A 26,862-nucleotide genomic window follows, 5' to 3' on the forward strand; every position below is an offset into this window, starting at 1 on the left:
GTGTGAGGGATGCCTGGGGTCATCCGCAAGATGCAGCGTGTGGCGTAAATGTCCGTGATGGAGGGAAGAGAGACCCCGATGATCTTCTCAGCTGTCCTCACTATCCGCTACAAGGTCTTGCGATCCGAAACGGTGCAATTACCAAACCGGGCAGTGATGTAGCTGCACAGGAAGCTCTCGATAGTCCCTCTGTAGAATGTGGTGAGGATGGAGGATGGAAGATGGGCCTTCCTCAACCTTTGCAGAGAGCAGAGACGCTGCTGGGCTTTCTTGGCTACGGAGCTGGTGTTGAGGGACCAGGTGAGGTTCTCCGCCAAGTGAACACCAAGGAATTTGGTGCTCTTGACCATCTCCACGGAGGAGCCGTCGATGTTTGGCGGAGAGAGGTCGCTCCGTGCTCTGCTGAAGTCAACAACCATCTCTTTTGTTTTGTCCACATTCAGGGACTGGTTGTTGGCTCTGCACCAGTCCGTTAGCCGCCGCACCTCCTCTCTATGCTGACTCATCGTTCTTGCTGATGAGGCCCACCACGGTCGTGTCATCAGCGAACTTGATGATGTGGTTCGAGCTGTGCGTTGCCACACAGTCGTGAGTCAGCAGAGTGAACAGCAGTGGACTGAGCACACGGCCCTGGGGGGCCCCAGTGCTCAATGTGGTGGTGTTGGAGGTGCTGCTCCCGATCCGGACTGGTTGAGATCTTTCGGTCAGGAAGTCTAGGATCCAGTTGCAGAGGGAGGTGTTCAGGCCTAGCGGGCTCAGTGTTTGCATGTTTTCCCATTGTTTGCCCAGGTTTCCTCCCAAAGTCCAAAGACATTTTTCAGGGGAACTGGTCACTCAGATGCCTTGTGTGTGTGTCTGTGTGTGAGTCAGTGTGTGAGACTGGACCGGTCTGGCATTAACTGGTATTCAGTCCAGCATGTTTGTTCCCTGCCTCATGCCAGATGCTTACATTACAGCACCCTGCATTTAAACAAAAAAAAAAAAAAATGAAAATGGATGGATGGGGTTTTTTGTTTAACATATATATAATATCATATGGGAAAGTTTGTAATAGTGTAAAGTTTAACAAAGAAAGTTGTTTGAGTCATCATGATGTGCAAAGAAGGTATTTCAAAACTATACAGCTGTATACGCAGCCGTCTTACAAAGGTCTGTACCATTCGCTGGATATAAGTATAGCAGGGATTTAAAAGTGTTTTCCTGAGATTAAACGGGACGGTATGTAGGTGAAGCGCTTTTCAGAAAAGATCATTCAGTTTAGACGGGGTTACATGGGACTCAGCAGCCAATCAGCGCATTTTCTTACAGTGCCGGAGGTATGTCCAGAATGTGGTCACATGGGAGTAATTGACCAATCGGCGCATTTTCTTACAGTGCCGGAGGTGTGTCCAGAATGTGGTCACATGGGAGTAAGTGACCAATCAGCGCATTTTCATACATTGCAGGAGGTGTGTCCAAGATGTGGTCACCTGGGGGTCAGCAGCCAATCGCTCCGGACCGACAGCGCCATGTCAGTGAAGAGCTGCGGCGAGTCGCTGGAGCTGGAAGAGGAAAACATAAATAATACGTAAAAACCTAGCTGCTCTGCAGCGTGTTTTTATGACTGACAAACGGTAAGTTAGGTTTTTTTTTTTTATTTTTTTTTACAGTAATAATCAATGCTTGGTTGTATCAGCACAACACTTTGTTTTTTCCCCCCACTGCACTGGTAGACTTCTGGCGGCGTAGCTGTGTGTGTATCCGCCTCAGCAGCTCAGGTGACCGTCGTCTGTCGGGGCTCTTGACTAAGTTGGTGGCGGTGGCCGAAGCCTCCGGGCCTCGAGCTCTGTACCGTTCGTAAAGTAAGGTTTCACATAGAGCTTTCTCGTAGTTTCAGCGTTTGTTAGCTGACGTGCAACACCCGTATATCATGTTTTTCAGTCTCACTCACTCACTTCTTTTTTTAATTATGCGCTTCTGTCAGTAGTAGAGGATTCTGGGAGTTCGTGGATATTACCGTAGTTTCCAATAAATAATGACATATCGGTTTTTGAAAGGTTTCCGTACTTCTGCCGAGGTTGGTCATAAGAGACCGTCGGAGGTCGTCATCGTATATGAGTAAACACCTCGTAGACTGTGTAACCGTATGTGTTTCACGGAGGCCTAAGGTGTTCATTATGATTTGGCAGATCACACTGCGATTTAACTGCAGGTGAATTACCTCTGGGAAGCAGTGAGGGGGACTCGAAGAACATCTTTCAGATTATGCCCATGTCCTAGATCACCACCTATCCATTAGTTCTTAGTTGTGATAGGCCATATAACAGCTGGGAGATCAACTCATTTACAGAGCTAGGTGTCTGTACTGGACCAGTAATGCAAGTAGCTTAATCAGTGGTACTAGCACTGCGGTAAGTGGTGGGAGTCAAACCCACAACCTTCAGGTTAAGTCTTTCAAACACCTCCCTGGCACCATGACCAGCTGCTCAATAAATACTAACTGAATTGGTGAACATTAATGATAGTCAAATTAATATAGGCTTAAATGTAGGCATTTATTTCTGTTTAGTGTAAGAAATAACTAGAGCAAAATTCAGAGATTGGATCAGTATTAAGAGAAAGTGCAAATACATGGATATGTACTGCTGTACAAGGGCAGAAACCTCTTGGCAAGGCTGGTTGTTTAGCACTTAAGTTTGGGAAAGGTGACCCAAGTGTTTCATATTTTGTTGCGATTATGATGTTAACTTTCAAATGTTCACTTCTCTAGTGGAAGAAGAAAATGAATAAATCTACACAGATTTTGTATATTTCAATAGTGGTTAACTGAAATATAGAGGATTACAAATTACACAGTTTTTGTTAAAAAAAAAAAAAATTGAGTAGTTGAATGAACACCATTCCAGTTAAGTAGGCGTTTAAGATTCTGCGGGATAATGTTGCTGTCTTGTCATTCTCCTGCCTGTTTGCATAACTGCAACAGCAAAATATTTTGCGGAAGTGGAAGTGACAGTCGGGACTGACTTAACCAGGTCTGCATTTGTCAGCACGGTTTGGTGTGTTCAAATGCTTGGGTTGCGAATGACATCCTACTGCTACTCTTGCAATGCCTGTTTCCATACTGGGCTTTGTGGGGGCCAGACAGCAGCAAATGGGCAGAAAATGTTGAAAATAGTGGCATGGTTGTTTAAGTACCATGTGAAATATTTAGCTGGGACAGCAACTGGAGGGTCATGTGGAATTCTAAGTAAATCATTTACTAAATACCCTCCTAATCTCACTGCATTCATGTGGTAGCTGGTAGAGAGTTGCTTTGAACTACTCTTGCAACAGATCACCCTCTGTGACTGACTGGGAGAAACTAGTTAGAATGAGTATAGACTGTGGTAGAGGACCTCTGACGGGCCTGTTTGTGGTGTGTTTAGGTCACCAGACTTATTATACATGTTTTTATTTATTCATTATTTTCGCCAAAGCATATATATTGAATATTAAGCTTGCAATTATTTATCCATTTATACAGCTCGCTAATATTTATTGGCATTCAGATTAAAGAGCCTTGTTCATGGATACTACAGTGGAAGCGGGATTCAAACACAAGTCCTTCAAGTGCGAGAAAGGTTTGTGGGAGCTGTGTATGAGAATAGACCCTTTTTACTCAGACTTATACATCCAGACCTCTTTGTACTTAAATCTGTCTGAAGCTTTTCTTCGGTGTAAATTGGTGTGGGTGAACGAGGTCGATATGATTAGGTTTTTGCACTGAGATTGCTCTCAGGCAAACAGGGGACTCTGAACCTTATTAAGAAAGTAGGGAAAGAGGAAAATAAATGCCATTATGCTGTTTAAGATTAGATCAGAAGTGGGATCATTCATCTATTCAAGCTAAAGCTTGGTTGTGCATGGCATCATGCAATAAATTACACTGAATTCTTGAAGCAGTTCTGTAAAGTCTGCTTCTTGATTGCCACTGAACATAGATTAATTGGAATAATGTAAATATTAGTTACAGCTTGTGAGGGAGTCAGTGTGGGCTGTGACAGTGACACCAATGACTGATGAGGTTCTCTGAAGCCCTCTAGTGTAGCCATATGGAAAAGGGCACCACATAAAGAACAAATAAAGTGAGTGAAATAGCAGTTCAATGCTTGGAGAGGTCCTATGAACAGAACTACAATTCTTGTGTAGTTTGCAAACGAAAGAAAGCTGCAACACAATGGTAACAGAAGTAGCATTAATTGGTCATTTTTCTTAGCATAAGTTTAGTGTCAATTCTTAGAGCTGTATATTGCAAAAATTTCATGAGTGATGAATCTAAGTATGGCACTTGATATGAACGGACATACTTTTTGGATTAACAGGTCTAGTAATTCTGTTCCCCCCCCCCCCTCCACAAATGTCACTTACAAATTATAAATTACAAGTCACACTGTCAGTAAAATTACTTTCTCTGTGCAAATGAACAAAGTAACACATGTCTTCCCCTTAGGTGGCAAAGGATGACTTACTCTGAAAAATAAAGGTAAGGACACAGTATCTGCCTTGTCTTCAGTTTCATCACATTTATGAGATGTTCACAGTTCTTGTTTTTTTGGCTTGATCCAACTTGAATACTGAACAATCTCCGTATGTCACCTTAAACACAGACATCAGCATAACAGTAATAATACTTATAAATATTTTTACAAAGAAGAATGGGAGATGGAATTCTTTGTCGTAAGCTTGTAATGCAAATCACACTTTGGGTTGGATTAGTAGAGATAATGTTGCAGCAAATCTCATGCAAAGGAAATACTTCTGTCTTAATTGTGTAGACAGTGTGCAATGAATAAGAATCTTGTGTTAAGTGCAACAGTAGCCCTGTGGAAAAAATAGTTCACGACAGGACTACTGCCTGACTTCTGCCTGACTACCGAGGTGTAAGATATTATAGTTTTCTTGCTTCAGCCCTTGTGCAAGTGCATACATTTTCCATGAATCTTGTTTTTTGGCTCAGTTTCAATGGCTCTTTGTGTTCAAAACTCTGCTAATACACACTAACAGGAAATTAAATAGAATATGCAAAAAAGTTGCTAGTTGACATTAATTCATTTCATTGTACACTGGTACAGACACTTCTGTTATTTAAATTAATAGTATTGCTAAAGGGTCATTCTCTGTGTAAGGATTTTTTGTGGTATTACTTTTTTTTAATAACTATTCTGGTGTGACTAGGGGCAAGAAACTTACACATGTGACTTGGCTCCTAATTCATGTGACCATTAACATGCCATAAAATTTTAATGCCGTGCAAACTCAAAATGTGAATTCTATGAAATAAAGAGTTAGGAATATTGTGTGGTTATTTGCCTGTTTGATCCCCCCCACACTTGGGGGGGGAAATACATTTAAAGCTTATTAAAAATCTGGGTAAAATTTTATAAGTGGTTAATAGCAAGATAACTTTCAGACAACCCCTGTTACCAGTGCACTGTAATCAAAATGTGAATTTATGAACAAAGGATTATTTTTTAAACAAATGTCTAATATTGTCTGAGGCAGCATAGTGATACAGTGGCTAGCACTGGTGCCTCACAGCTCCTGGATTGTAGGTTTGAGTTCAGTTTGTTTTCTCTCCTTGTTCATTTGAGTTTCCTCCCACAGTCCAAATACATGTTTCAGGTGACTCTAAATCAGCCATAGATTGTGTATGTGATTGCACTGCAATGGACTGGATTCCCGCCCAGGGTGTATCTTTCCTTGTGCCGTATGTTTCTGAGATAGGCTCTATACCTTTGTAGCCCTGCTCTGCACAAGTCGTTATTCATTGTGGATATGTGATATAGTCAGGATAGAAGACCAGTGGTGAAGTATTCTAGGACTATGTACAGATAAATCTTGTTGGGAATTTTGGGGCCAGTTTGCTCACTTCCTTCTGCTCTCAGGTTGCAGCACATTCAGGAAGAACTCCACCGCCAACAGCAATGGCAGCCAAGTCGTCCCTATTGAAAGTCATCCTTTTGGGGGACGGCGGTGTGGGCAAGAGCTCCCTCATGAACCGCTATGTCACCAACAAGTTTGACGCGCACCTCTTCCACACAATTGGTGTGGAGTTCCTCAACAAGGACCTTGAAGTTGATGGCCATTTGGTTACCATGCAGATCTGGGATACGGCTGGCCAGGAGCGCTTCCGCAGCCTGCGGACACCCTTCTACCGCGGTTCTGACTGCTGCTTGCTTACCTTCAGTGTGGATGACAGCCAGAGCTTCCTGAACCTGGCCAACTGGAAGAAAGAGTTCATCTACTATGCTGACGTCAAGGAACCCGAAAGCTTCCCTTTCGTGGTTCTGGGCAACAAGGTGGACGTAACGGAGCGCCAGGTATCCACTGAGGATGCCCAGCGCTGGTGCCGTGACAATGGCAACCACCCGTATTACGAGACAAGCGCCAAGGATGCCACCAACGTGGCGGCAGCCTTCGAGGAAGCAGTGCGTCGTGTGCTGGCTGTGGAAGAGCGGGGAGAGCACCTCATCCCAACAGACACGGTCAACCTGCATAGGAAACCCCGCTCCAGCGCCACCTGCTGTTGATCACATAAGACGCACTTGTCGGGAAGGAACTGCTGCGTTGTTACCCGAGTTCACCACTTGTGTGCACGGGCTGGTGTGGTTGGGTGACATTTCTCTACGCTGATGAAGAAGTGGTTTGTTCGCTTCAGAAGAGGGCCATGAAGTGTTTGACAGCTATAAAATACTGATGAACTTGGGGTTCTGTTCTAGCATTTGGTTAAAGATATTGACTAATAAACCATTCTGTAACTTCACGTAATAAAGAATCATTGAGTGATGTAATGATGTTAAACTGAATTATCAGACAAATGTGACATTTAAGGAGATCTTAACACTTTATCTAATAGCAACTTTTTGTGAGTCTTCCAGAAAGTGATACAAAATAGCTAAATGCAATAACTGCATTTTTAAATGTTTAATTGATTGTCAGCTAAGTGTTCAAAGGGTGTCAAAGGTGCCAAATTCAAAAATTAACTTACACTGTCATTTATATTGAGTTATAGTATAATTTATTCTGTTTTTAGATGTTTAACTTGATTTAGACTTGATAGTAAAAGCAGTAATTATACAGAGGATTTAGTTGGAAATGAGTTTACAAAAACACATTTTTAGCTTTTAGTTGTATTCCTTTGGTTCAGGTATTTTTTTTGTTAAAACTGGTAACCGTACAATAGTCTGATGCCAACATAAACTTCAAACATGTAGAAATTCTATGGCTGAACATAATTTGTTCTTTTGAAAGTTCTAAAATGCCTTTTACCAGGAAAAGTAACAAAATGAAGAAATGTAAACATTAAAGCTTAGCTTGTGACTGTTTCATGTGAAAATAACTACTGATAACTCCCTACAGGATGTGTTTTACATTAAAGCAGTATATGAAGACCTTACTATAACTCTTAAAGAGTGGACTTCTTTGATCAGAGGTGTATTCAGTAAGCATAACATGTGCTTGCTAGACTCACTTTTTAGGCATTCAAGCAAATCTCAAAATATGGTACAATCCCCCCCTTTAATTTTCCTTAAAGATTTGTATTAAATTTTACTGCCACCCTGCTCAGGACAAGCGGTTATTGACGAGGGATGGATGGATGGATTCACTAGTATGTTGTAACTTGTTGCATATCCTGGACCTCTTTTTGTTTTTAGGAAGCTGTACCAAAATAGCCCACACTGGATGAGACACCAGTCCGTTGCAGTGTAACATTTACTTTTACTAACCTTAAAATTGTTTTCTGGGGAAAGTCACCTCCCCAACCTCCTACTGAATTTGGATGCTTATGGATGTTCATTACATGTCCAATATTTGTCAGCTTCTGGCTCCTTTCAGCTGTAAGTTAAATTGAATTTGACTTATGGTGACCTTTTGTGTGGTTTTCTTGGTAAGGGAGGGCAACAAAAATGGTTTTCTGTTGCCTTCTTTCAGACACGTGTTGCAAACACCCTGATGCAGGTTTAAACCTACGCCCAACAGTAGTAAGAGGCTAGTCTTTTTATGTTTTTCCACAGTAAACAATGTAAATGTCCTTTGACAATTTAAACATGCTCAAATGTTTATGTTCAACTTTTAGCTACACGAAAAGTACCTCTTCACAAACAGTGTGGATTGTTGGCTGATTTCATTCTAGATACGTGAACTGTTCCCTTAGGGTTCAGTTCTTTCAAGCATCAGGCATCAGTTTGCAAAGTGAGTTGAATTAAGGTGGTTCCATAGTCAGTCATGTTGTGTTTTTTGCCCAGTGACTAGTGGATTAAACACTACAGGTCATTTTCACACTGCAACAGCTAAATTTTATAAAGAGAAATGAGAAAATACTGAAAATAGTTTGTATCTTTGGCCTTTCTTAAACAGCCAATGTACATAGAAAGTTCAGATCTTTTCTGCAATAGATGAAGTTACAATGAAACTTGTTTTTCCACAACTAAAAGACTACTGAGGATCTCATAATTGAAGAAAGCTGAAACTAGTGGTAGGATGATTCTAGCTGTGGTTTCACTAAAGACTGAAGGTTACCAGGACTGCAGTGCTGCACCAGAATTTCACTTCATCATACTTTGTTTAGGATACAAGAAGCAGTAGAGATGAGGGTAATTCCAATCAACAAGATCTTGCTTAAAAACTAGCATTGAGAAAATGCTAGTAATTTAGTAAAACAAAAAGCAGATATTTTTAAAGGAATAGTCAGCAGAGTCTTTTCAGGATGGCATTTGGGTTTGTATCTTGAGCGAAGACACTTGACTACATGTGTGACTGCTGCCTGTGAATCTCGTCCCCCCCCCCCAGGTGCACATATCAAATCAGTAATTCCTAGTGTAGGTAACACTATTTTCCAGCCAGCAGTGTTCAGTGTCTCATCAAATATTCATTTAAAAACTGCCTTTAATCATTTAAATAAAACACATAAACCAAGGTATTTTGGACCACACAGAAAAAAAAAAAAAAAAAAAAAAAGTTTAAACACTCCTGCCATAGAGTTTAGCAAAGGAACTCCCAGGGGGGGAAAAAAAAAAAAAATTAATGAACATGTCAACAGTTTATGTACAGTACTTGCCAGGTATTATTTTCTATATGTTTTCAGAATGCAAATGAACATCATGCAGAACAAAATCTACTAAAAATGTGAGGGGTTAACAATCATATATTCATGTGTTGGGCCAGTCCTCTGGCCTGCTATTCTTCAAGAAGCCACAGTTCTCTCGCTCAGCTCAAGAGATGCTTCTTGCCTAGAAACTGCACCTTCCTGTCAAAAGCTGTCGAGCGGATCGGGGCGTTCGGCTCATAGAAGGGGTTCATTGCAAACTGAAAGGAGACAACGGATCATGGGGCTGTTAATGGAGACGCTATTTTGCCCATTTCATTGTCCGTCAAGAATTAACATTCAGCATACATGAAGTAAACAGACTCACCTTGATGTACAAATCATACACATCATTAAAAAAGTTTTTAATTCCATCTTCCTGCCTTACATCGTGAAGCATGATAAATCTCATATGTGAAGGAACCGATGTTAAGGAATTCAGAAGAAAACCTGAGTTTGGAATGAAGAGAGAACTGTTGCCTACAACGATACCCACATTTGATCAAATAAAAATAAAGTAGAAAAATAAATCACGACGCATCAATGAAATTCACCTCTAGTTTTTAAAGCTTCAGCAAAGCAGCTGAAATAGAGTTAAGTATCCAGATGCACCACAGTCACTCTTACTACTAATCTGAGCAAACTACGTTCTCAGAAATGCAGTCCCTCCCCAAAATACTCAGCAGTGCCTTGATATGATCCTACCAGAAGGCAACAACGAAAAGAGAGCAGAAGTGATACGCAAGACAATCCCGGCCACACGAATGAAGAAACTGAGAGGAGCGCACGCAAAGTTTAAAGGATATGCCCGGCTGTGACAAAGGCAGAGACGAACCACTCGTTGAACTTGTCCACGGTTTTCAGGTACATGTTGTTGGTCAGCCACATGTTCTCGTCCACCAGGTCGAGGGCTGCGTGGGCGATGAACTGGTTCAAGTGTCGGTGGTCATCCTTGGAAAAAAGTGAGAGCAGCAAAAACTACATCATGTCAGCTGTCAACTACCACTGTTGAGTGTTGGTCAAAAAAAACATAAAGCCATGATCAGGTTCCACATACATAATAATTACAAAAACTTTCGCTACATCTAAACTAAAGTAGCATTTAAGTCCAGTTCATCACTTTTGTTGCCAACGTTCAATACCAAAAAAGTGTTGAGATGCTCTTCATTTCACCTGATGTCTCATTAAATGAGTAATTTGCATTGCAGAAAATGTCGAATAAACTAGTTACGAAATCATGAGTACATACGTGCAACTCACCTTAGACTCTGATTTACCAGGGGGCAGGAACTCCATTTCAAAAACCGGATTATCATGGTGTCCAACCATGACAAAGTAAAAACTACCAGACATCTTTCACTGAGTGGTGCAACAATATAAATTATGAAGCAGGGGAAAAAAAAAAACTAAGCCTGGCCTGCAGTGAGTGTTATACTGTTATGTTATGCGCGATTCGACAGTAATCGAATTAACTTTCAACAAAAAAAAAAAATAGGGCTAAATATCGCTTTCACACGACAACAATTAGATAAAGCACATACATGTAAAAGTTTCCCACACTGGTTCAAGTAGCCGAATTTATCAGCCCAGCACCCATTTAATCCGTCCTACATGTTAAACATAAACACTTCCTTATTCCGGTGCGATTTGATGACGACAACAACCTGATTCGAGGTCCTATAGGATGAATTCTTCTAACACAGAAATTACTTCTAAATTAATTGGATTAGTTATGTATAAATTAATTAATCCGTTATCTAAATGGATTGAGAGGTTTGTTAAGAATCTGAGTGTTTTACAGGTTAGCTTTCGCTAAGATGTAAATTTGAACTACAACTTCTTTTTGACGCAGATATTGTGCGTCATCTCCTAAACCGGAAGTTTAAGTCCGCAAACCGTTTTGCTCCATCCAGGCAGGTACTGTTCGAGTTGCTGGTTTTGTTGAAAAAACAATGGGAGCGAGCAGCGCTCCTCCGCCGCAGTGAGCCTCTTACAGCACCGCTGCCCTACAAGTGACTTTTTCCACAGATAACAAATAACCTCGGTCCTAGAAGTCAGGTGAGCTGAATTTGTTTGACATGATACGGTGTCAATGAGCTCGACTCAGTCACTCTGCTGTGTCTGTCAGCAGTTCTAACGATAATATTAGTTTAACTTTATATATACTTGCCACGTTCTGCTACGTGTACATGAATGAATGTATGAATCATATTGTTGAGCTGCACGAAGAAATGCCACGGTCATTCATTGTGACATGTCCCAGACTGTGAGTGTATCATGATCATGTATGCAAAGTGGTGTAGTCTGACCTCGTGTGACCTCAGCTCACCTCCTCACGTTGCCCTTCCTTTCAGTCCAGGGTGAAAATGTCTGCGGTGAGAGAGGAGACCATCGGCCCAGAAGAGATGCGGAAAAGGCTGTATCAGACCTTCAAAAACCGCGGCGTTTTGGACACCCTGAAGGTGCGTTCGACTCCATCAGCAGATCAGCAGGCTGCTTTTCAGACTCTCCTATGTCAAAAAAAACCTCATGGTGGAAAGCAACTCATCTTCTAATCTGATCAATGAATGAGTGGTACCGGAACCGAGTGAACGGCATCTGCTTAACTGTCCCCACCCAGTCCTCTGTGCGTGTTCACTTCACGGTGCGCCATCAGGCTCCTCTTGTTCTCATTGTTAGGCTCAGCTTCGTAACCAGCTCATCCATGAGTTGCAGCACCCGGCTCTCAAGGGAGACGTTGCGCCCAGAGCGCTCCCTTCAGAGCCCGACTCGGTCGTGGTGACCGCGTCCAACAGTTTGGTGGCGGACCACCTGCTCAAGGCAGGCTATGAGTACACCCTTTCTGTGTTCTACCCGGAGAGCGGGATGAGCAAGGACAAGGTGAGCCTCGAGTGTATTCCTAAAGGCATTAATGGCATCATTTTTACTGTATTTACTGAGCTGGTGATTTTTTTTTTTCCCAGAGAAACTTGCAGGTAAGTAATTTAACACTGCATTTTACACAGTGCTCAGTAGTTTGAATGCGCTTCCTGGAAGTCTTTTTTTTTTCCTCCCTTTGGGAATTAATAGACAACATTTTTACAATGCATGAGTTTGGGTGGCATGATCGTTTAATTAAAATGCACAATATTTTTTTTCATTCAAAATTTACAGTTTTTGGTTTACAATTATAATTTCCAGACCATAAATTGATCAAGATAAACATGGTTTCAAACAGGTGTGCTCAAACTTTTCACTGGTGCTGTAGCTTGAGATGAATTTTTCTGTTAGCTCGTCTACTCCATTTGAGTTTTTTTCAATAATCCGGCACTTGAATATAGTTTCTTCTTTGCTTGGTTATTGCGTTCTGCCCTCAAGGTGTTTTCAACACGAGATCTTCTTCAGCTGCTTAAAATCAGTCCCCGGTCTTCCCTCTACAAATCCCTGGTGAGCTGTCTTGTCATATTGTACATTTATTAGTTCGTAGCTGTAAAAATTTCAGGTTCAGTTCTCTTCATTCCATGAAGCTGACATCATCCCATTCTTCACAGACTTCATCGGGTATCCAGCAGGATAACCAGAAAGGTATGCGGCTCACTCCGCACCTTGTTATACTGTGCATGTATCTGTTACCTCTGCTGTGAATGTTGTGCATTTGTCTGTTCAGATGGCACTCCTACATGCTATTATTCGCTCATCTTTATTGGTATTCTTCAGGAAGTGGTGTATAGATACTGGATATATCCCACTGTGCCTCTCTCCAGGATTTCTCATGAGGTTGATCTCAGAGCTCGCAGACCACCACCTGCACAGAGAGCGCGACGATGCCGACACTCAGACTGACAGTCCTCCACAGTACAGGGAATCTCTAGGTAAGCCTTGCTCCGAAGAGTATTAAACAGGCACATTGCTTAATATCTTAAAACATAAGCAGTTCATAATCTTCCCATAATGCCATTTTGCCAATTCAGTCTGGGTTGGAAAATAGGGCTTTAGATTATTTCAAGATTCTCTGGTGAGTAATTTCAGGCACGAGAGAATGCTTAGTTGTTATATTTTACCTACGTAGACAGAAAGATGCAGATGATCGAAGATGAGTATGCAGCCCTTCGTCATCAGGAGAACAAGCTGGAGTCTCTGGAGGCGAAGCTGGCCGAGTACAGGAGGGAGATGGAAATGCAGTTCCAAGTGGAAATGAATGCAAAAGTACTCATCATTTTTATATACAGTATATGTATGTATATATGTAACAGTATGTGTTCACATGCAGACTGCAATGAGAAGCATGTTTTAGAATCGCATGTCTGCATCTGAGTTTCTCTTTCTGCTGATGTAATGCACTCATTGTATTTTCTGTGAGATGTACGTCACTTTGAAGAAAAGCGTCTGTTAAATGAATACATGTAAATGTGAAAGTTGATGCTTTTTCTCAGTACAGTAAATGTGTTGACTTTAGTATGACTACTTTTCTGCTCCAGCTTAAACATTTTAAGGAAGTGGAACTGGCCAAGATAAAGCTGGAGGAAAAGGAGAAATCCCGCAAGGAGCTCTGGGAGCTAAGGCGGGACATGGAAAGGACGTATGAGATGAAGTCAGAGGGCTTGATCAACAGGGAGAAAAACGCCATTGAGAGACTACAGAAACAGCAGGAGGTCAGTGTGAATTCTAGCGCTTCCCTCCATCCGTCCATTCGTTTTCATTAATGGCATACCCAGTGTATGGTCGCGGTGGTCTGGAACCAAAGACTTTTATTGTATATATGTGTATATGTATATAAAATTCAGTACCTGAAGTCTAATGTGCATGTGTTAATTGCTTATGACAGCTGATGTGGGCGGCACGGTGGCACAGCGAGTAGCGCTGCTGTCTCACAGCGCCTGGGTGGTGCGAGAGAACGTGGGTTCGATCCCCGCTCAGTCTGTGTGGAGTTTGCATGTTGTCTGCGTGGGTTTCTTCCAGATGCTCTGGTTTCCTCCCACAGTCCAAAGACATGCTGCTCAGGTTCCCCCATAGTGTGTGAGTGACAGAGAGAGTCTTCCACTGATGTATGGATGAGTGACTCAGTGTAAGTAGTGTATTTAGCAGTGTAAGTCACCACAGTGAATAAGGTGTGTGAGCTAGTAACACTACATAGAGTTCATTGGAAGTCCTTTTGGAGAAAAGTGTCTGCTAAGTGAGTAAGTGTGGCTGTTTATAAACTTGGTGTGTACATGTGTTACGGTATTGATGTGTGAGTCACAATGCGGTACTGGAAAGGAATCGTTAACTGTTGCATTTGGTTTGTTTTTCCATCAGATTGAAGAGAAGGAAATATACATGCAGAGGCAGTCCCTGCTGAAGGAGATTGAGACGGTTCGAAATAGGGAGGCAGAGCTGAGGCAGAGGATGGAAGCTTTTGAAAAGTAAGTTAGTGAGACAGAGGCCCATAATGACAGCTGACTACGTATAGTTCTCAGTATGGCATCTTCAGTGGAGCTTAAAATATATATAAAAAAAAAAAAAAAGAGCTTTACTTGTCTGGAGAAAGCCTCATGCAGAGAGATGCTGATTAGCCCCCCTCAATGAGTCTGAAACATTCTTATCATTTGTATAATCAAAGTGAACTACTTTGAGTTGAGCAGCCTTTTCTGTTGTGTGTCTTCAGAATTGGGTTTGTGGTGGCTTAGTGACAGTGTGACACACACACAGGAGCTGTAAACTGCAGGAGGAGAAGACCAGGAGCACAGAGGAGCTGCTGAGGAGGAGAGAGCTGTCAGTGAAAACTTTGGAGGACACCTACGACCAGATGCTGAAGAATGAACTGACCAGGTGACAGTCAATTTTGTGTTAGGGCAGGTTAAACTGGCCGCTTTCTATGTTTTGAGCAACATATTAGCATCCTCGAATGGCCTGGCTGTGTCCTTAAAAGTAAGATTCAGGTGTGAAACACGTGTCACAAATAAGAGCTTTACTTGCCAGAACCTGATGTGGTGCTGATGCTATCATGGAGACTGTGCTCTGTGTGGACACTAGGGGTCACTGTTGGGCAAAAACATTTTAATCATACACTGTACACTCACATACACTGTGAGCCTTGTGGGGGCTGCTGCTGCTGCTGTTGTTGTTGTCGTTGTCTAGGCTAGGAGTGAAAATGCAGTATCAGGCATCAATGTACATCCATGTCCCAGGCTGCCTCTGCATATATGATAAAGCCTAATTGGAAATTTCTTGTTCACTCAGCGTATGCTTGTCCAAACTGACTTAAAGCGATTCTCCCTTTCATACAGTTGTGTTTTTTCACAAATTCTCGGGTGATACAGCAGGAAAGGGATTTTTAAGTTGCAAGGCTAGATCCCTAACTGCCAAGAAAAATTTGCTGGGGTATCATGGTATTGTACTTCAAGTCCATAGAAAGTGTGTGATTATATGGGGAAAAAAATAAAATGCCTGTATCAGCTCTGGACCTTTCTAACACACCACTGCTTGTCATTTATTTTTAGATGTGGAAGTAGAACTGGCTGTCAGTAAGCATTATGGTACTGTGTTCTGGCAGAGTACTCATGGTGACAGTAAACAGCAACAAAGATGATGTGGTGTTTATATGTTAGATCAGTTGTTAATGCTTACTGCAGTTTTATACACTACTTTAGAGCACTGTCTGAAAGCATGCCTCTTGCTTCGTTTCTTACGCAGATGTCCATAACCTTTCATAACAGTTTATAACTCTGATTTCATTTGGTCTGTCAGGTATCAATTGGAACTAAAAGAAGAATTCCTCAAAAGAACCAAAAAGCTTACAGAAGATGAAAAAAGGGTCAAAGGTATAAGCAGAGTGTTTCAGTTGCGTTCGTGTAGTTGAAAGCTCTGAGTCTGGTAGTAACAAGTGTGTTCCCTGTTGCCCATCCTCAGCGGAGGCTGTCCGCTTGCAGAAGGATCTGGGCATCGTTGAGGCCAAGGCGGAGGAGCACAGAGAGGCCTGTGCCACCGTGACTCGACTGCAGGTAATATTTCCCCTGCACATGAGATATAGGACACAGGAGGATAACTTTATAACCCAGTAAAACATTACAATGCATGTTTCTGTCGGTACGCACGTATACGTGTGAATGAGGGTGGGGTTTCTCTGCCTCACACCCTGTGTTGCTGGGATGGGCTCTAGACCACTGCGTTTCATCTTTGGGCATACAGTTATCGATGTTGGATGTTTTCTTACCTTTGCTGAGCTACTGAGTTCGCCTGGTCTTTGTATCAGTGCGAGTGCGGGTTAGGAAACGTCATTCGCTTTGCCTCCGTCTCTGCAGACGGAGCTGAATGGCACATTCTCCGAGGTCTCCTTGCTGAAGCAGCAGAATGAGCTGCTGAAGGAACGGCTGGAGGCCATGAGCGAATACCCGGCCCTCAAGACCGAGAAGGTGGAGCTGCAGGCACAGCTTCGGCTCGTCAGGAGGCGGCTGGAGGAGGCGCTGGAGGAGAACCGGCAGCTCCGAGCAGGTGAGGGTCGAGAGCCTCGAGTCTCGGTTGGAGCGGAAACCTGCGTGGCCTTCTGGCAGTCGTAAAGAAACACCCTTTACCTTCTCCTGACTGGACATCCTTCTCCTATATACAGTCAGTTAAAAGTTTGAGTACACCTGATTATGCACCTTAGGAATTTGATTAATAAATGAGGCACCGTGTTTTCCAGCTCTTCTGCAGCAGTTCCGAGACGTAGGACGCTCATGTTGTTTCGCGTTTGCTCTTCCGTCCACTTTGTCCCATACATGTACTGCTCAGTTCGGTCATGGTGTGCATTTAATTCTTCTCCGCATGATTCAAACTCCAGCCAGAGAGAGCTGGGCCTCTTGGGAGGGGAGTGGACCTAAGGCCTTGGGAGGGGGGCTTCTCTTTCTGTATGGCGCACAATGACTTTCCTGTGTGTGGAAAGGGGGACTGGTGAGGAGAGGGCAATGGGGCTAAGAACAGAACACTTCTCAAGACCCAATCCCCCCCCAAATAACAGCGTGCTCAGTTAATGAGATGGCTCAGTGTGGAGTGTTCGCACTAACACATGAATACCCCAGCGGGCTGGAAAGTTACTTGCTTATGTAATAAAGGCGAACCTCTGTGCTGCTTCGCCGCAATTCAACACATTTAGGCGCTTGGTGATCGCAGGCTCATCCTAATTGGGGTCCATGAATGAGGCCAGTGGCAAAAGGTTGCACCGTACATCCTCTGAATTACCCTCGCAAATCATTTTGGCTCAGAAAATGTCCATTAAAGGCTCCGTTCGGGAGGGAGTACTTTTCTGAGCTTTGCTCATCTCTTAACTGATTAATGGAATGTACTTGTTTTGACCTTTTTGGTGATTTTTTTTTTTTTTTTTTTTTTTTTTTTTTTTTTTTTCCCCCCCTCTCCCCCCTCTTCTTTTTCTTATAATTGAAGCTGGATGTAGTACAGCTGGAACAAAGAAGTAACAAAATCTGAAATATTACGATCATTATAAATTGTTATTATGATGTATAGATGAATAAAGTTCTTTGCCTTGAAGGAACTGACGTAGTTTTGGGGGACAGGATTTCTAAATGTTTGCTTTATTTAGTGATTGCTTTGTTTTATCTTTAAATAGGAAATGACCTAATTTGATATTCAGGTGTCATTCTGTTTGCTAATTACTCTTTAAAGCAGGGTTATAACCTGGGGTCCCTGAACCCCTTGTGGTCCTGTGGATTGGCTTTAGGGTGCCTTTGGAGCACACTCTGTGTAAAGGTTAAATATTCGATCGTTGTGCTGTTACTCTGTATGAGAAATGACGTGTGTGAAGGGAATCTAGTTTCAGTGTAATAAACTGAGTGCAGTATTTTCTCTGAATTAATTTATGCTCATAAAGAGAGGGAGTCCTAGCTTTCATGAGGCTTGTAAAGGGATCTGTGGCCTAGAAAAAGTTGAGCTCTGCTCAATAACTTGTTGAAGATCAAAGCTTCAGGTTGGGTTCTGTTTGGTGTACTTCTCGGGGCAGCAGTGACCCGAGGCCGGTATTCGTGCTGTGTGCATCTACAGAGATGAGCAAACCGTCGAGGGAGCAGCTGGCATTGCAGGTGGAGCTGCGCAAGGTGGAGGCGGCCAAGAAGCTTGAGGAGGAGGAGTTTGAGAGCCAGAAGCAGATGCTTCAGGTGCAGCTGCAGAGTGAGGTCAGGGAGCCTGAACTTGGGAGCAGTGTGGCTTCCCATCTCCAGCCCATCCCCTGGCAATGAACCCACATCCCTGTGCTGCTCACAGGTGGAGCGTTGTGCCCAGCTGAAGGCCCAGCTGACGGAGTGCCAGGAGAGGGCCCAGTGGATGACCACCCATGCAGAGGAGATCAAGCAGCAACTTCGCCAAACGCAGATAGGTATCCTGGCTGTAGCGTACGATGTATGCGAACGTTCATCTTCTGATTGGATTTTACAGTCACGGCTTAGCATGCCCTCCTTTCTTGTCCCGATTCAAACTTCCGGTTTCCTGTTGACGGTATGGATCTCGCCAATGACCAGCCCTTGAGAACGAAGTTCTTCGCAACCCCAAGCCTTCACTCGTGGATCGCTCCGTGCTCGACTTGGCCAGCGATAGCCTTGTGCCCCCCGATATCTACGTGGATGGCCCCATCCTCAAGAGCCGGGGTGACCGCGGCATTGAGAGGGAGGCAGGCACGACAACTCGCTTGGCCTGCCAACAGCGGGCCCGCTCCGGCTCCCCAGACTCTGACATGGAGCTGTTGGCCAGCGCCAAGGCTCGCATCCGGGAACTGGAGAAGGAGGCCGAGTCCGTGGAAGAAGCGTACAGGAATTATCAGCAGCGGGTGGCACGCGAAGCCATTTGCGACCTCCGGGCCGCACGGAACCCGTTTCCCCGGTGGGAAAACCACACCGTCCGCTCAAGAGCCACCGCCGGGACGCAGTCCAGAGTGACATTCGCCCCCGATGAGCTGCGCGACCCCAGCCTTTTCTCCAGCCTGCTGAGTGCTAAGCTCCTGGAGTCACTGGATTTCAACAAGGGAACCCCTGGGGAGCGAACCCCTCCGGAGAGCATCTCTCCCCCACCGAGGCGCTTGTCATCCACCCCACTGTCCATCGCTAAAAGGCAGCTGGCCAGAGAAGTGGACGAAGGTACCAACTCCTTCCCCGAATACAACCTGCTGTTTGTAAAAACACAGTTCAGGGAATCCTTTATACCAGAGACAGGACTTCAGTGTACCGTCAGAGAGTGTGTTTTCTGAACACCTATGCCTTGATTTACATTTATTCAGTTTTCTGACTCTTTTCTCCAAAGCACCTTAATGTTAGGCTACTTACACTGATTTACCCATTTATACAGCTGGGTAATTTTATTGGAGCAGCGTAGAGTGAAATATCCTAAGGTGATTTTCAAATCTGCACTCTTTGGGTCCAAAGGCAGCAGCTGTCCCGACCTTTGCAATGTACGCAGAAAAGGCTAAATGTGTGCGATCGGAAAGATCTAAGATTTGTCATTCATTCTGAAGAATTCTCTGTCTATCACTATCAGTATCTACTTCTCCAACATAGGATGGAGGTCATTGGCAGAATATTGTCAGTGGCCTACAGTTGACCCTGTGTGAGATGTGCGTTTTGTCTGAAGCGGAAGGGAAGGAGTTCAGATGTTTACAGGACATTCCAAGCAGTCATAGCAATGTGGTGGCAGGGACATTGGGACTGGTGCACATCACTTGGTGCTCATTGCCTTTGAGAGGGGCAGCACATAAAGGTTATGTATGTATGTACACACGCTACTCTTTGAAATGCTTTTCAGTCACACCTGGTATATTGGAACTTATTCTGCAGTGTTATATTTACATCAGTACTGTTGGTGTTTTAGTGTGGTGTATCTGTAAATTCCAACGAAATGACCGCACAGGTGCCTGCATCTCCAGAGGATTTGATTTCTGCCCTGCGACTCTGTTCTCGCCCCCGACCAGATGCTGAGGGATCTCCGGTGACGTTCCAAGGGCTCTCGCCAAGGCAGCTCTCCCCCATCCCCTGCAGGGAGACGACCTCCTCAGCCGGCCTGACTGTAGGCCTCAGTCCTCCGATCAGCCCTCCCTTGAGGAGCACCGCTCAAGAGACGCATGGGTGAGCATCATGCGGGATATGAACACACACACACACACACACACACACACACACACACACACACACAATGAGAGAACACTGTGGAAATGAGTTGTCTCATATGACAGTGTGTGCCAGTGGAATGTTTGATTACACCTGGGTGATACCTGCATGTGATGAACTGAACAGAACAGCAAACGCAAAGCAACACACAAGTGTTCTTCCTCTGGGAACTGCTGCAGAAGAGCTACGAAGACATGGTACCTCAGTTACTCAACAAACTTGTTCACCAAATGCTTTGTGGGTGGCTGGATTCATTCATTCATTCATTCATTCATTCCTAGCAGGTGTACTCAGATCTTTGACTGGTATCATTGCTTCTTTCCTCCATCTGGTATGGTGGGGCTGTGACTATAGATGGCTAGTGTGAGATCTGTCCAGCCATTACTGGCTTCAGACTTGGAGCTCTTCCTCAGTTTGCATTAAAAAATGATGTGGAAAACAGGGTGAAAATACAGTGTTTGTTTCACAGCTTACCACAAGTCCAGCAGGATCTCTCAAGTTCTGGGTCCTCCCCTCAGCCCGAGAAGATCACGCTGGGAGATCTCACAGAGCCGGAACGAGGTAATTGCTCATCTCTCGTCCTTCATTTGGACCATTATAAACAGTATATATGATCAGCCAGCTGTGGACAAAGTTAGTCGGTCAGCTGGTTGCGTTGGAGTAAGTGAGAATTTTCCTTATGCTGAATTTTGTGCATCAGGGTAAATTAATAATTTCCAAACTGTCTGAGTGCAGTTTTTTCTATGTTTTGCAGCCCTGACAACTGACAAAAATATTAAATATCCAAGTTTATTTTTTTAGAATAGCATAATTTTGTATTATTAACAAATTCAAAATGTTTCCTAATTTACCTATTGCTACTTATAATGATGATGATGATGATGATGATGATTTTGTTTAATTGTCCTGTGCAGGGTCGTGGAGGTATAGCGTCTATCCTGGAAATGTAGGGCACGAGGCAGGGTACAACCTGGGTGGAGTAGTAGTCCATCACAAGGCAATCACACACAGGCTGAGTTGGATTCTAACCCCCTTCCAGACCCACAGACCAGGTTCCTTATTGTAGCATAGCTGTTCGAGCTGTTGCATGGGAATAAAAATTTCTGGGTTTGAATCCAAATCCTGCTGCTGCACCTTTGAGCAAGTGTTAGGATGACTGAATATGTGCTATATTCACCCTACCTACACCTGTGTGACATGTAGCACAAAAAATGTGTCTTGCCATTCATTTTTATAGAAGGACCCCTTCTGTGAACCTATAGAGTTTCATCCTGTTTGTGTGTGTGTGTGTGTGTGTGTGTGTGTGTGTGTGTGTGTGTGTGTGTGTGTGTGTGTGTCCATCCATCCATCCAGATGCGTGTGGCTCACTTTATTGGACCGAAAAAGGATTGAAGTGACACGTTAATCTTCTGTATCCCTTGAAAGCCACGACTATTTATAGCCACCGCATACTGGAGACAACAGAAGCCCTCTCGGCTGGATGCGGGCAGCAAGGACCAGTCCTCCGTGCTCCCAGCATGCAACATTTCCTGTCCACACCTGTGTGTCTCCACGCTAATGCTGGAAGGCTAAATCCGCATCAGAGAGCGTGTATAGAGTGCATGTATGCCTCTCCAGCAGTCTAGCAGTCTGTTTGGCTGTCTGATCTGTCCATCTGTCCAGTTAATTTATTCGTGCAGCATATTGTTTCCAACTCGCTTTGTTGTAATCAATTAGAAAACAGACAGTCTGACACACACAGCTGCCCTCAAGCGGAGTGTGATGGCCAGGCGGTAAGTTTGAGCTGTCATCCTCGCTACGACTCAGTGGAGCTAGCGTGGGGGTTGGGGGCGGTACAGCGTGGTGTCGCCATCCAGCGTTCTGTTCTATTCTCAGTCTCTGCAGTGTCACTTGCAAAATGAAGCAGGTAGCGCAGTTCGCGGACTTGGGTTCAAATCCCACCTTGTGCATAGCGTCACCGGTCAAGGTGTTCACCCTCATTTGATACACAGTAAGAATTACCCGACTGCAAATGGGTAAATTGTCGTAAGCCAGTGTCCGAACCTCACATGTTAAGTTGCTTTGGAGAAGAATGCGAGCTCAACAGATGAACAATAACAGTGGTGACCTGTGTCCCCCACCGAACGGCACCGCTTCATCCTGCAGTAGTGATGCAGTAATAGTTCATGGATCATTTGGTTCACATATGCACATGGTGTAATTGCATTGGCCAAGCTTGGCACGTATGTGGTGACACACGGTGGCATCGTTCCAGCCATCGGACCGTGTTTGGCACCGTGTCACATTCTTACATAATGAAAACAGCCCGAGCGCCATCTACATATTCTCGCCGTGAAGTAATAGCCTGTAAACATTCTCTTTAGTTTTTAATTTATTACTGTGTTTTACTCATCCAAAAGTAATTTGGTTGATTGAAGGGGAGGTTTATAGGAAGATTTTGTTGTGATTCAAGATGATTTAGAAAGATTGCTTTAAAAGATGTTTCGCATCAGCTGAGTACAATCCTGTGTGTGTTATTAGTTAGTTATTTGGATTCTTCAGTTGGGCTGTCAGCCCCAGTCAGGCTTTTAATTGAAACCAGGTCGCCATGAAACTCGGCGAATGATTCTAGGTTCCTGTCGGGACAGCAGGTGGAATAGTGGCTAGAGCTGTCACCTTGCGATGAGAGGGTATGGGTTTGAATCCCTGCTCCTGCTGTAGTACCTTTGAGAAAGGTAAATCTTGAATTGATACAGTAAAAAGGACTCCGCTGAACAGAAGGGTAAATCATTGTAGCTTAGTGTAAAAACCTCACATTGTAAGTCACTTTGGAAAATGGCCTCGGCTGAATGAACAGAGTACAGTTGAAATGCATCAGAGTAGCCAGATCTTTACACACAATCCAGTTTTGCACTTTGCTCTTGCTGTGACATCCGTCTGATTTGGAGAGAAGCCTCATCTTTAATGCTCCCGAGCCTGGAGTGATGACTGAATCATCATGTGCTTTAGAGCCACAGGGCTTTAGGGAGCACTGCTGCTTTAAGAGATGCTCTCCCGGAGCTGTCAGCGCCCGCTGTCTCCCCGATTACGAATTCTGTGTCTGTACCCCTTGTCCTGACCATTGTGGGCAAAAATAAAGGGGTCTTTGTGTGACTCTTCCCCCTCCTCCAGAGCCTGGCCGCATTCCTGAGCTTCACCAGGACGAGGGGGACCATCTCTCCAGCGTGGCCCCAAAAGATCATAGTGTCACCCCTCCGGAGGGGCCAGATTGTTGCCCTCACCAGAAGCTGGGTGAGTCCCTGTCTCACGCCCCTGTTGCCTGGCCTCTACTCAAAGATTCTTTTTTTCTTCTTCTTTAATATCGTCTGTTTGAAAAGCATAAAAGCTGATGGCTCTGTACTTTTATTAGAAAGTGTCCCCAGTCTTAGAAGGTCTCAGTAATAAAGAAAACAAAGAACATGTCTCCTGAAATGATGTATGACATGATGGGACAGCTGGTAGGGTAGTTATTAGAGCTGCTGCCTTTAGACCCAAAGGTTGCAGGTTTGAGTCTCACCTCCAGCTGTAGTACCCTTGAGCAAGGTATTTACTCTAAATTGCTCCAGTAAAATTACCCAGCTCTATAAACGGATAAATAATTGTAAAGTTGCTCAACGCTATAAGTCGATTTGGAGAAAAGTGTCAGCTAAATGTACAAATGTAAATGTATGTGTGCTCTGCCACATGGCGAGAGATCGGACGGTCCACCGTGTGGTGTGTCTCAGGAGAGTGTTCTGGCTTCACAGGAGCTGACCAGTCCTCTGAGGAAGCAGCCCAGCAGCAGCAGGAGGAACAGGAGAGGAGATGGGAGCTGGAGAGGAAGGCCAGGGAAGAGAGGAGGCGACAGGAGAGAGAGGAGGCACTGGAGAGGGAGCAGAGAGAGCTGGAGCAGTTGGAACAGGAGAGGGTGGGTGACAGGAAGGCAACTCTTCCTCCTGTCGGCCTGTGTCCCACCACAATCAGCGTTGGCCCATCTTAATAGTTTGGCCTGTTTGTCAGTCCTTTTCGAATCCTTGCAGCTTCTCAAGGAGATGCAGCAGCCTCAGTGTGAAGAGCAGGACAGGGGAGGGCTTGAGGAAAGAAGCACGACCCAAGAGATGAGGTCAGACCGGCGAGAGGCAAACGAGCTGCACAGGGACACGGAACAGCCCCCCAGCGCGGCAGCCCCCCACGGCAACATGGACCCCCTGCAGCAGTACATGAGGATGGTAATGCAAGGAGGTGGGGCGTCACCCCAACAGGTGAGTGATGGAGGACCTTGCCACCGGAAGTCCCGCCCACAACACCGTGAGGGTGTCAGGTTTCGGTCTTGTGTGTCTGCAGCCCGTGGCCATTGGAGCAAACAAAATTTGCTCAACTGCTTTTGCAGGGTTCAAAGAAGGAGGAGGCAGAAGAAAGGAGCCTGGAGGCAGAGGTCTTGTCAAATGACAAAGATGACAGGTAGTGAAACTTACTGAGAACCGCAATGTGTTTTTACCCAGAATTCATAGCGCTGACAGTAGAACATTTAAGGGGATTGTGAGTGTGGTGTGAAGCTGCATATCATTCACTGTACCTGTAAGGTGCCATCACACCTACAGCAGTGCTCCAAAGCTTCCTTTGTGTTGCAGCATCATTGCCTTTTCACATGAGGATGCTGAAGACGACTTCTGGTAAAGACATCTGACACCCAGGACTGTGCTAGCAAGCATTAAATGCAGAATTATATGTGTAAAATCCCATTTTTTTTAAACACTTGTACATCTGTGTTTTCCATCCAGTTTGTAAAGTATGTAATAATGAGAATCAGTAACGTCATGTCATTTTTCCTTTATATATGTATAATTATATTCTCAGCATAATTACATAAATATAATGAAGAGAATGTACATGGTTAGTATTATGTATTAGGGACAAAGTTGAACTCTGAATAAATGACATATACCATTGTCGTTCACGACAGTGTCTAGAACAGTCTCCTTTTAACAGCTGATGGGGTGTAATGTGTCATACCCTAGCCTTATGGCATCGTAAGTGTTGACAGATGAAAGGCACCGTATCTTAATTGGAATTCAATTTTATTTTCATAAAAACACATTTGCCAGGCTGGTTGCTTAAGCGTCCAAGGGTGTCCTAGTATGACGAGTTTTCACTACGGTCATTCGCGGATTTACACATTGTGTTTTGAAATGCTGTAAGTGGATTTAAGAGCTAATGCTTTGTTGTAAGCTTTATGTGCACTGTTCTTTACCACATTTCCTGTTGGACCACAATGTCTCTACACATCATTGGAAGGCTGAATGTTGCCCTTCACTTGTAAATCTAAATTCTCTAGCATGTCTTTTTACCTAATGAGTCAGATCATACCATACCAAAGAAATAAAAAGTAAAAGAAAACATTGTGGTCTAGTAGGAACTGGGATAGCAATGATTTAGTTAACCAGATGTCGATAAGTGCCATTTCTGTTCAGTTCAAAGTGGAAGGTACAATGTTGTGTAGCAGTACAGTAGTTACCAACACTGAGAAAGTGACACCAGCATCAGTTCAAACTGGTTCTTTTCTGCAGGAAGCCCTTGGCACTCATTTAAAAAAAGTTAAAAACTGTTGTTTAAAGATCTTTATAAGCCCTGGACTTCAAAAAAAAACACTAACTAGGTTTAATCATTAATAAAAACACAATGGATTTTTGTTTTCCTGTTAGAAAAGGAACGGGCAAACACTGCCTACTATATTGTTGTCAGTACAAATGACTACACATAACTGGAATTACTGCAGAAACAGTCATCTCTCGTTCATGCAATAATGAATAGACATCAAGATACATCCCTGTACATCTCCTACAACCAAACAGATACAGATAGTACATAGGTAATGCGTCATTAGAATGTAAACCTTTTTACAAAGGATCAGTATCAAAATGTGGTTTCCTAGAAGGGTTTTAAATGCCTTTAAATCATTACAATACAAAAACCACAAAGGAAATATTCATGATGTGTAACACCTTTACATTGTACACATCCATGAGCACATTTTTATATTTTACCATACTGTTCTTCGGAAGAGGGACCGATTCACTGATTTGTATGGTATATCTTAAATGCTCAAGGTGTAAGAATTCATTATAAAAGAAAATATCTACTGTGGTAACATTACAAAGCACGTGAATTAAAAAAAAAAAAAACCAATTGCTTTAGAAAAAAAAAAGCACACAAATATTTAAAGTTTTGCAGACAGGGATGAACATTTAAGGATCATGTAGCCATTACTTGGAACTGGAAAATACATTTTAGCAAGCATTCTTTTTTTTTTCCCCTATATATATTTAATTTTTCTTGAATATTGACAAGTCTTTCATATCCAGTCTGGTTGCATCCCTTTCCTTAGTTCGCTATTCTCAATGTGACATTACTGCATATTAAAAAGCATATCTAACAAAAAAATAATGCTGCGATCAGATACATTGGGAGAGACATATTTACACATGTACATTAGAAGTGGTGAAAGCTGTTATTGGTCAAACCTTCCAATGTGGGAAACATATTTGGGACAAATCTACGAGGTGTGATTTCAAAGTACTGCCCTTCGACACCATGAGCTAATAACCCTGTCCACCAAAGCCCCTGTGACGTTCCTCCTTTCACTCTTTACATGGATGGACATCA

The 26,862-nt window shown here is 43.6% G+C and overlaps 3 protein-coding genes across 3 annotated transcripts; 2 read left to right on the top strand and 1 right to left on the bottom strand.

Annotated features, from left to right (window-relative positions):
* Window positions 1-1,470: 1,470 nt before the first annotated feature.
* LOC108927726 (ras-related protein Rab-9A) lies at window positions 1,471-7,018 on the top strand. The gene is made up of 3 exons (XM_018741198.1): window positions 1,471-1,613; window positions 4,469-4,501; window positions 5,904-7,018. Exon 3 carries the CDS (start codon window positions 5,943-5,945, stop codon window positions 6,546-6,548), a length of 606 nt encoding a protein of 201 aa, XP_018596714.1. The 5' UTR covers window positions 1,471-1,613; window positions 4,469-4,501; window positions 5,904-5,942; the 3' UTR covers window positions 6,549-7,018.
* Window positions 7,019-8,977: 1,959 nt separating this feature from the next.
* trappc2 (trafficking protein particle complex subunit 2) lies at window positions 8,978-10,740 on the bottom strand. Its single transcript, XM_018743427.2, has 4 exons — window positions 10,364-10,740; window positions 9,910-10,054; window positions 9,432-9,517; window positions 8,978-9,324 (listed from the first exon to the last, which is right to left on the bottom strand). Exons 1-4 carry the CDS (start codon window positions 10,454-10,456, stop codon window positions 9,226-9,228), a joined length of 423 nt encoding a protein of 140 aa, XP_018598943.1. The 5' UTR covers window positions 10,457-10,740; the 3' UTR covers window positions 8,978-9,225.
* A 252-nt stretch (window positions 10,741-10,992) lies between these two features.
* On the top strand, window positions 10,993-25,845 carry ofd1 (OFD1 centriole and centriolar satellite protein). The gene is made up of 23 exons (XM_018744564.2): window positions 10,993-11,161; window positions 11,458-11,565; window positions 11,783-11,983; window positions 12,461-12,529; window positions 12,634-12,667; window positions 12,847-12,954; window positions 13,152-13,288; window positions 13,561-13,734; window positions 14,378-14,484; window positions 14,771-14,890; window positions 15,809-15,882; window positions 15,971-16,062; window positions 16,363-16,552; window positions 18,095-18,225; window positions 18,314-18,425; window positions 18,568-19,179; window positions 20,007-20,160; window positions 20,672-20,763; window positions 23,353-23,472; window positions 23,967-24,127; window positions 24,240-24,461; window positions 24,590-24,660; window positions 24,831-25,845. The coding sequence occupies exons 2-23, from the start codon at window positions 11,470-11,472 to the stop codon at window positions 24,874-24,876; spliced, it is 3,123 nt and encodes a 1,040-aa protein (XP_018600080.2). The 5' UTR covers window positions 10,993-11,161; window positions 11,458-11,469; the 3' UTR covers window positions 24,877-25,845.
* The last annotated feature ends 1,017 nt before the right edge of the window (window positions 25,846-26,862 follow it).

The sequence above is a fragment of the Scleropages formosus genome, chromosome 12 (genome assembly GCF_900964775.1).
Source record: "Scleropages formosus chromosome 12, fSclFor1.1, whole genome shotgun sequence".
Taxonomy (NCBI): domain Eukaryota; kingdom Metazoa; phylum Chordata; class Actinopteri; order Osteoglossiformes; family Osteoglossidae; genus Scleropages; species Scleropages formosus.

What these genes read in the sequence shown, in the direction of transcription:
- ofd1 (XM_018744564.2), top strand. Translation starts at nt 11,470, where the DNA reads ATGTCTGCGGTGAGAGAGGAGACCATCGGCCCAGAAGAGATGCGGAAA. An exon ending in ACAGTACAGGGAATCTCTAG is followed by an intron (nt 12,955 to 13,151) that starts GTAAGCCTTGCT and finishes TTACCTACGTAG; the next exon opens with ACAGAAAGATGCAGATGATC. An exon ending in AGGTGCAGCTGCAGAGTGAG is followed by an intron (nt 18,226 to 18,313) that starts GTCAGGGAGCCT and finishes TGCTGCTCACAG; the next exon opens with GTGGAGCGTTGTGCCCAGCT.
- trappc2 (XM_018743427.2), bottom strand. Translation starts at nt 10,456, where the DNA reads ATGTCTGGTAGTTTTTACTTTGTCATGGTTGGACACCATGATAATCCG. An exon ending in TGCCTTTGTCACAGCCGGGC is followed by an intron (nt 9,518 to 9,909) that starts ATATCCTTTAAA and finishes CGGTTCCTTCAC; the next exon opens with ATATGAGATTTATCATGCTT. An exon ending in TGTATGATTTGTACATCAAG is followed by an intron (nt 9,325 to 9,431) that starts GTGAGTCTGTTT and finishes GTCTCCTTTCAG; the next exon opens with TTTGCAATGAACCCCTTCTA.
- LOC108927726 (XM_018741198.1), top strand. Translation starts at nt 5,943, where the DNA reads ATGGCAGCCAAGTCGTCCCTATTGAAAGTCATCCTTTTGGGGGACGGC.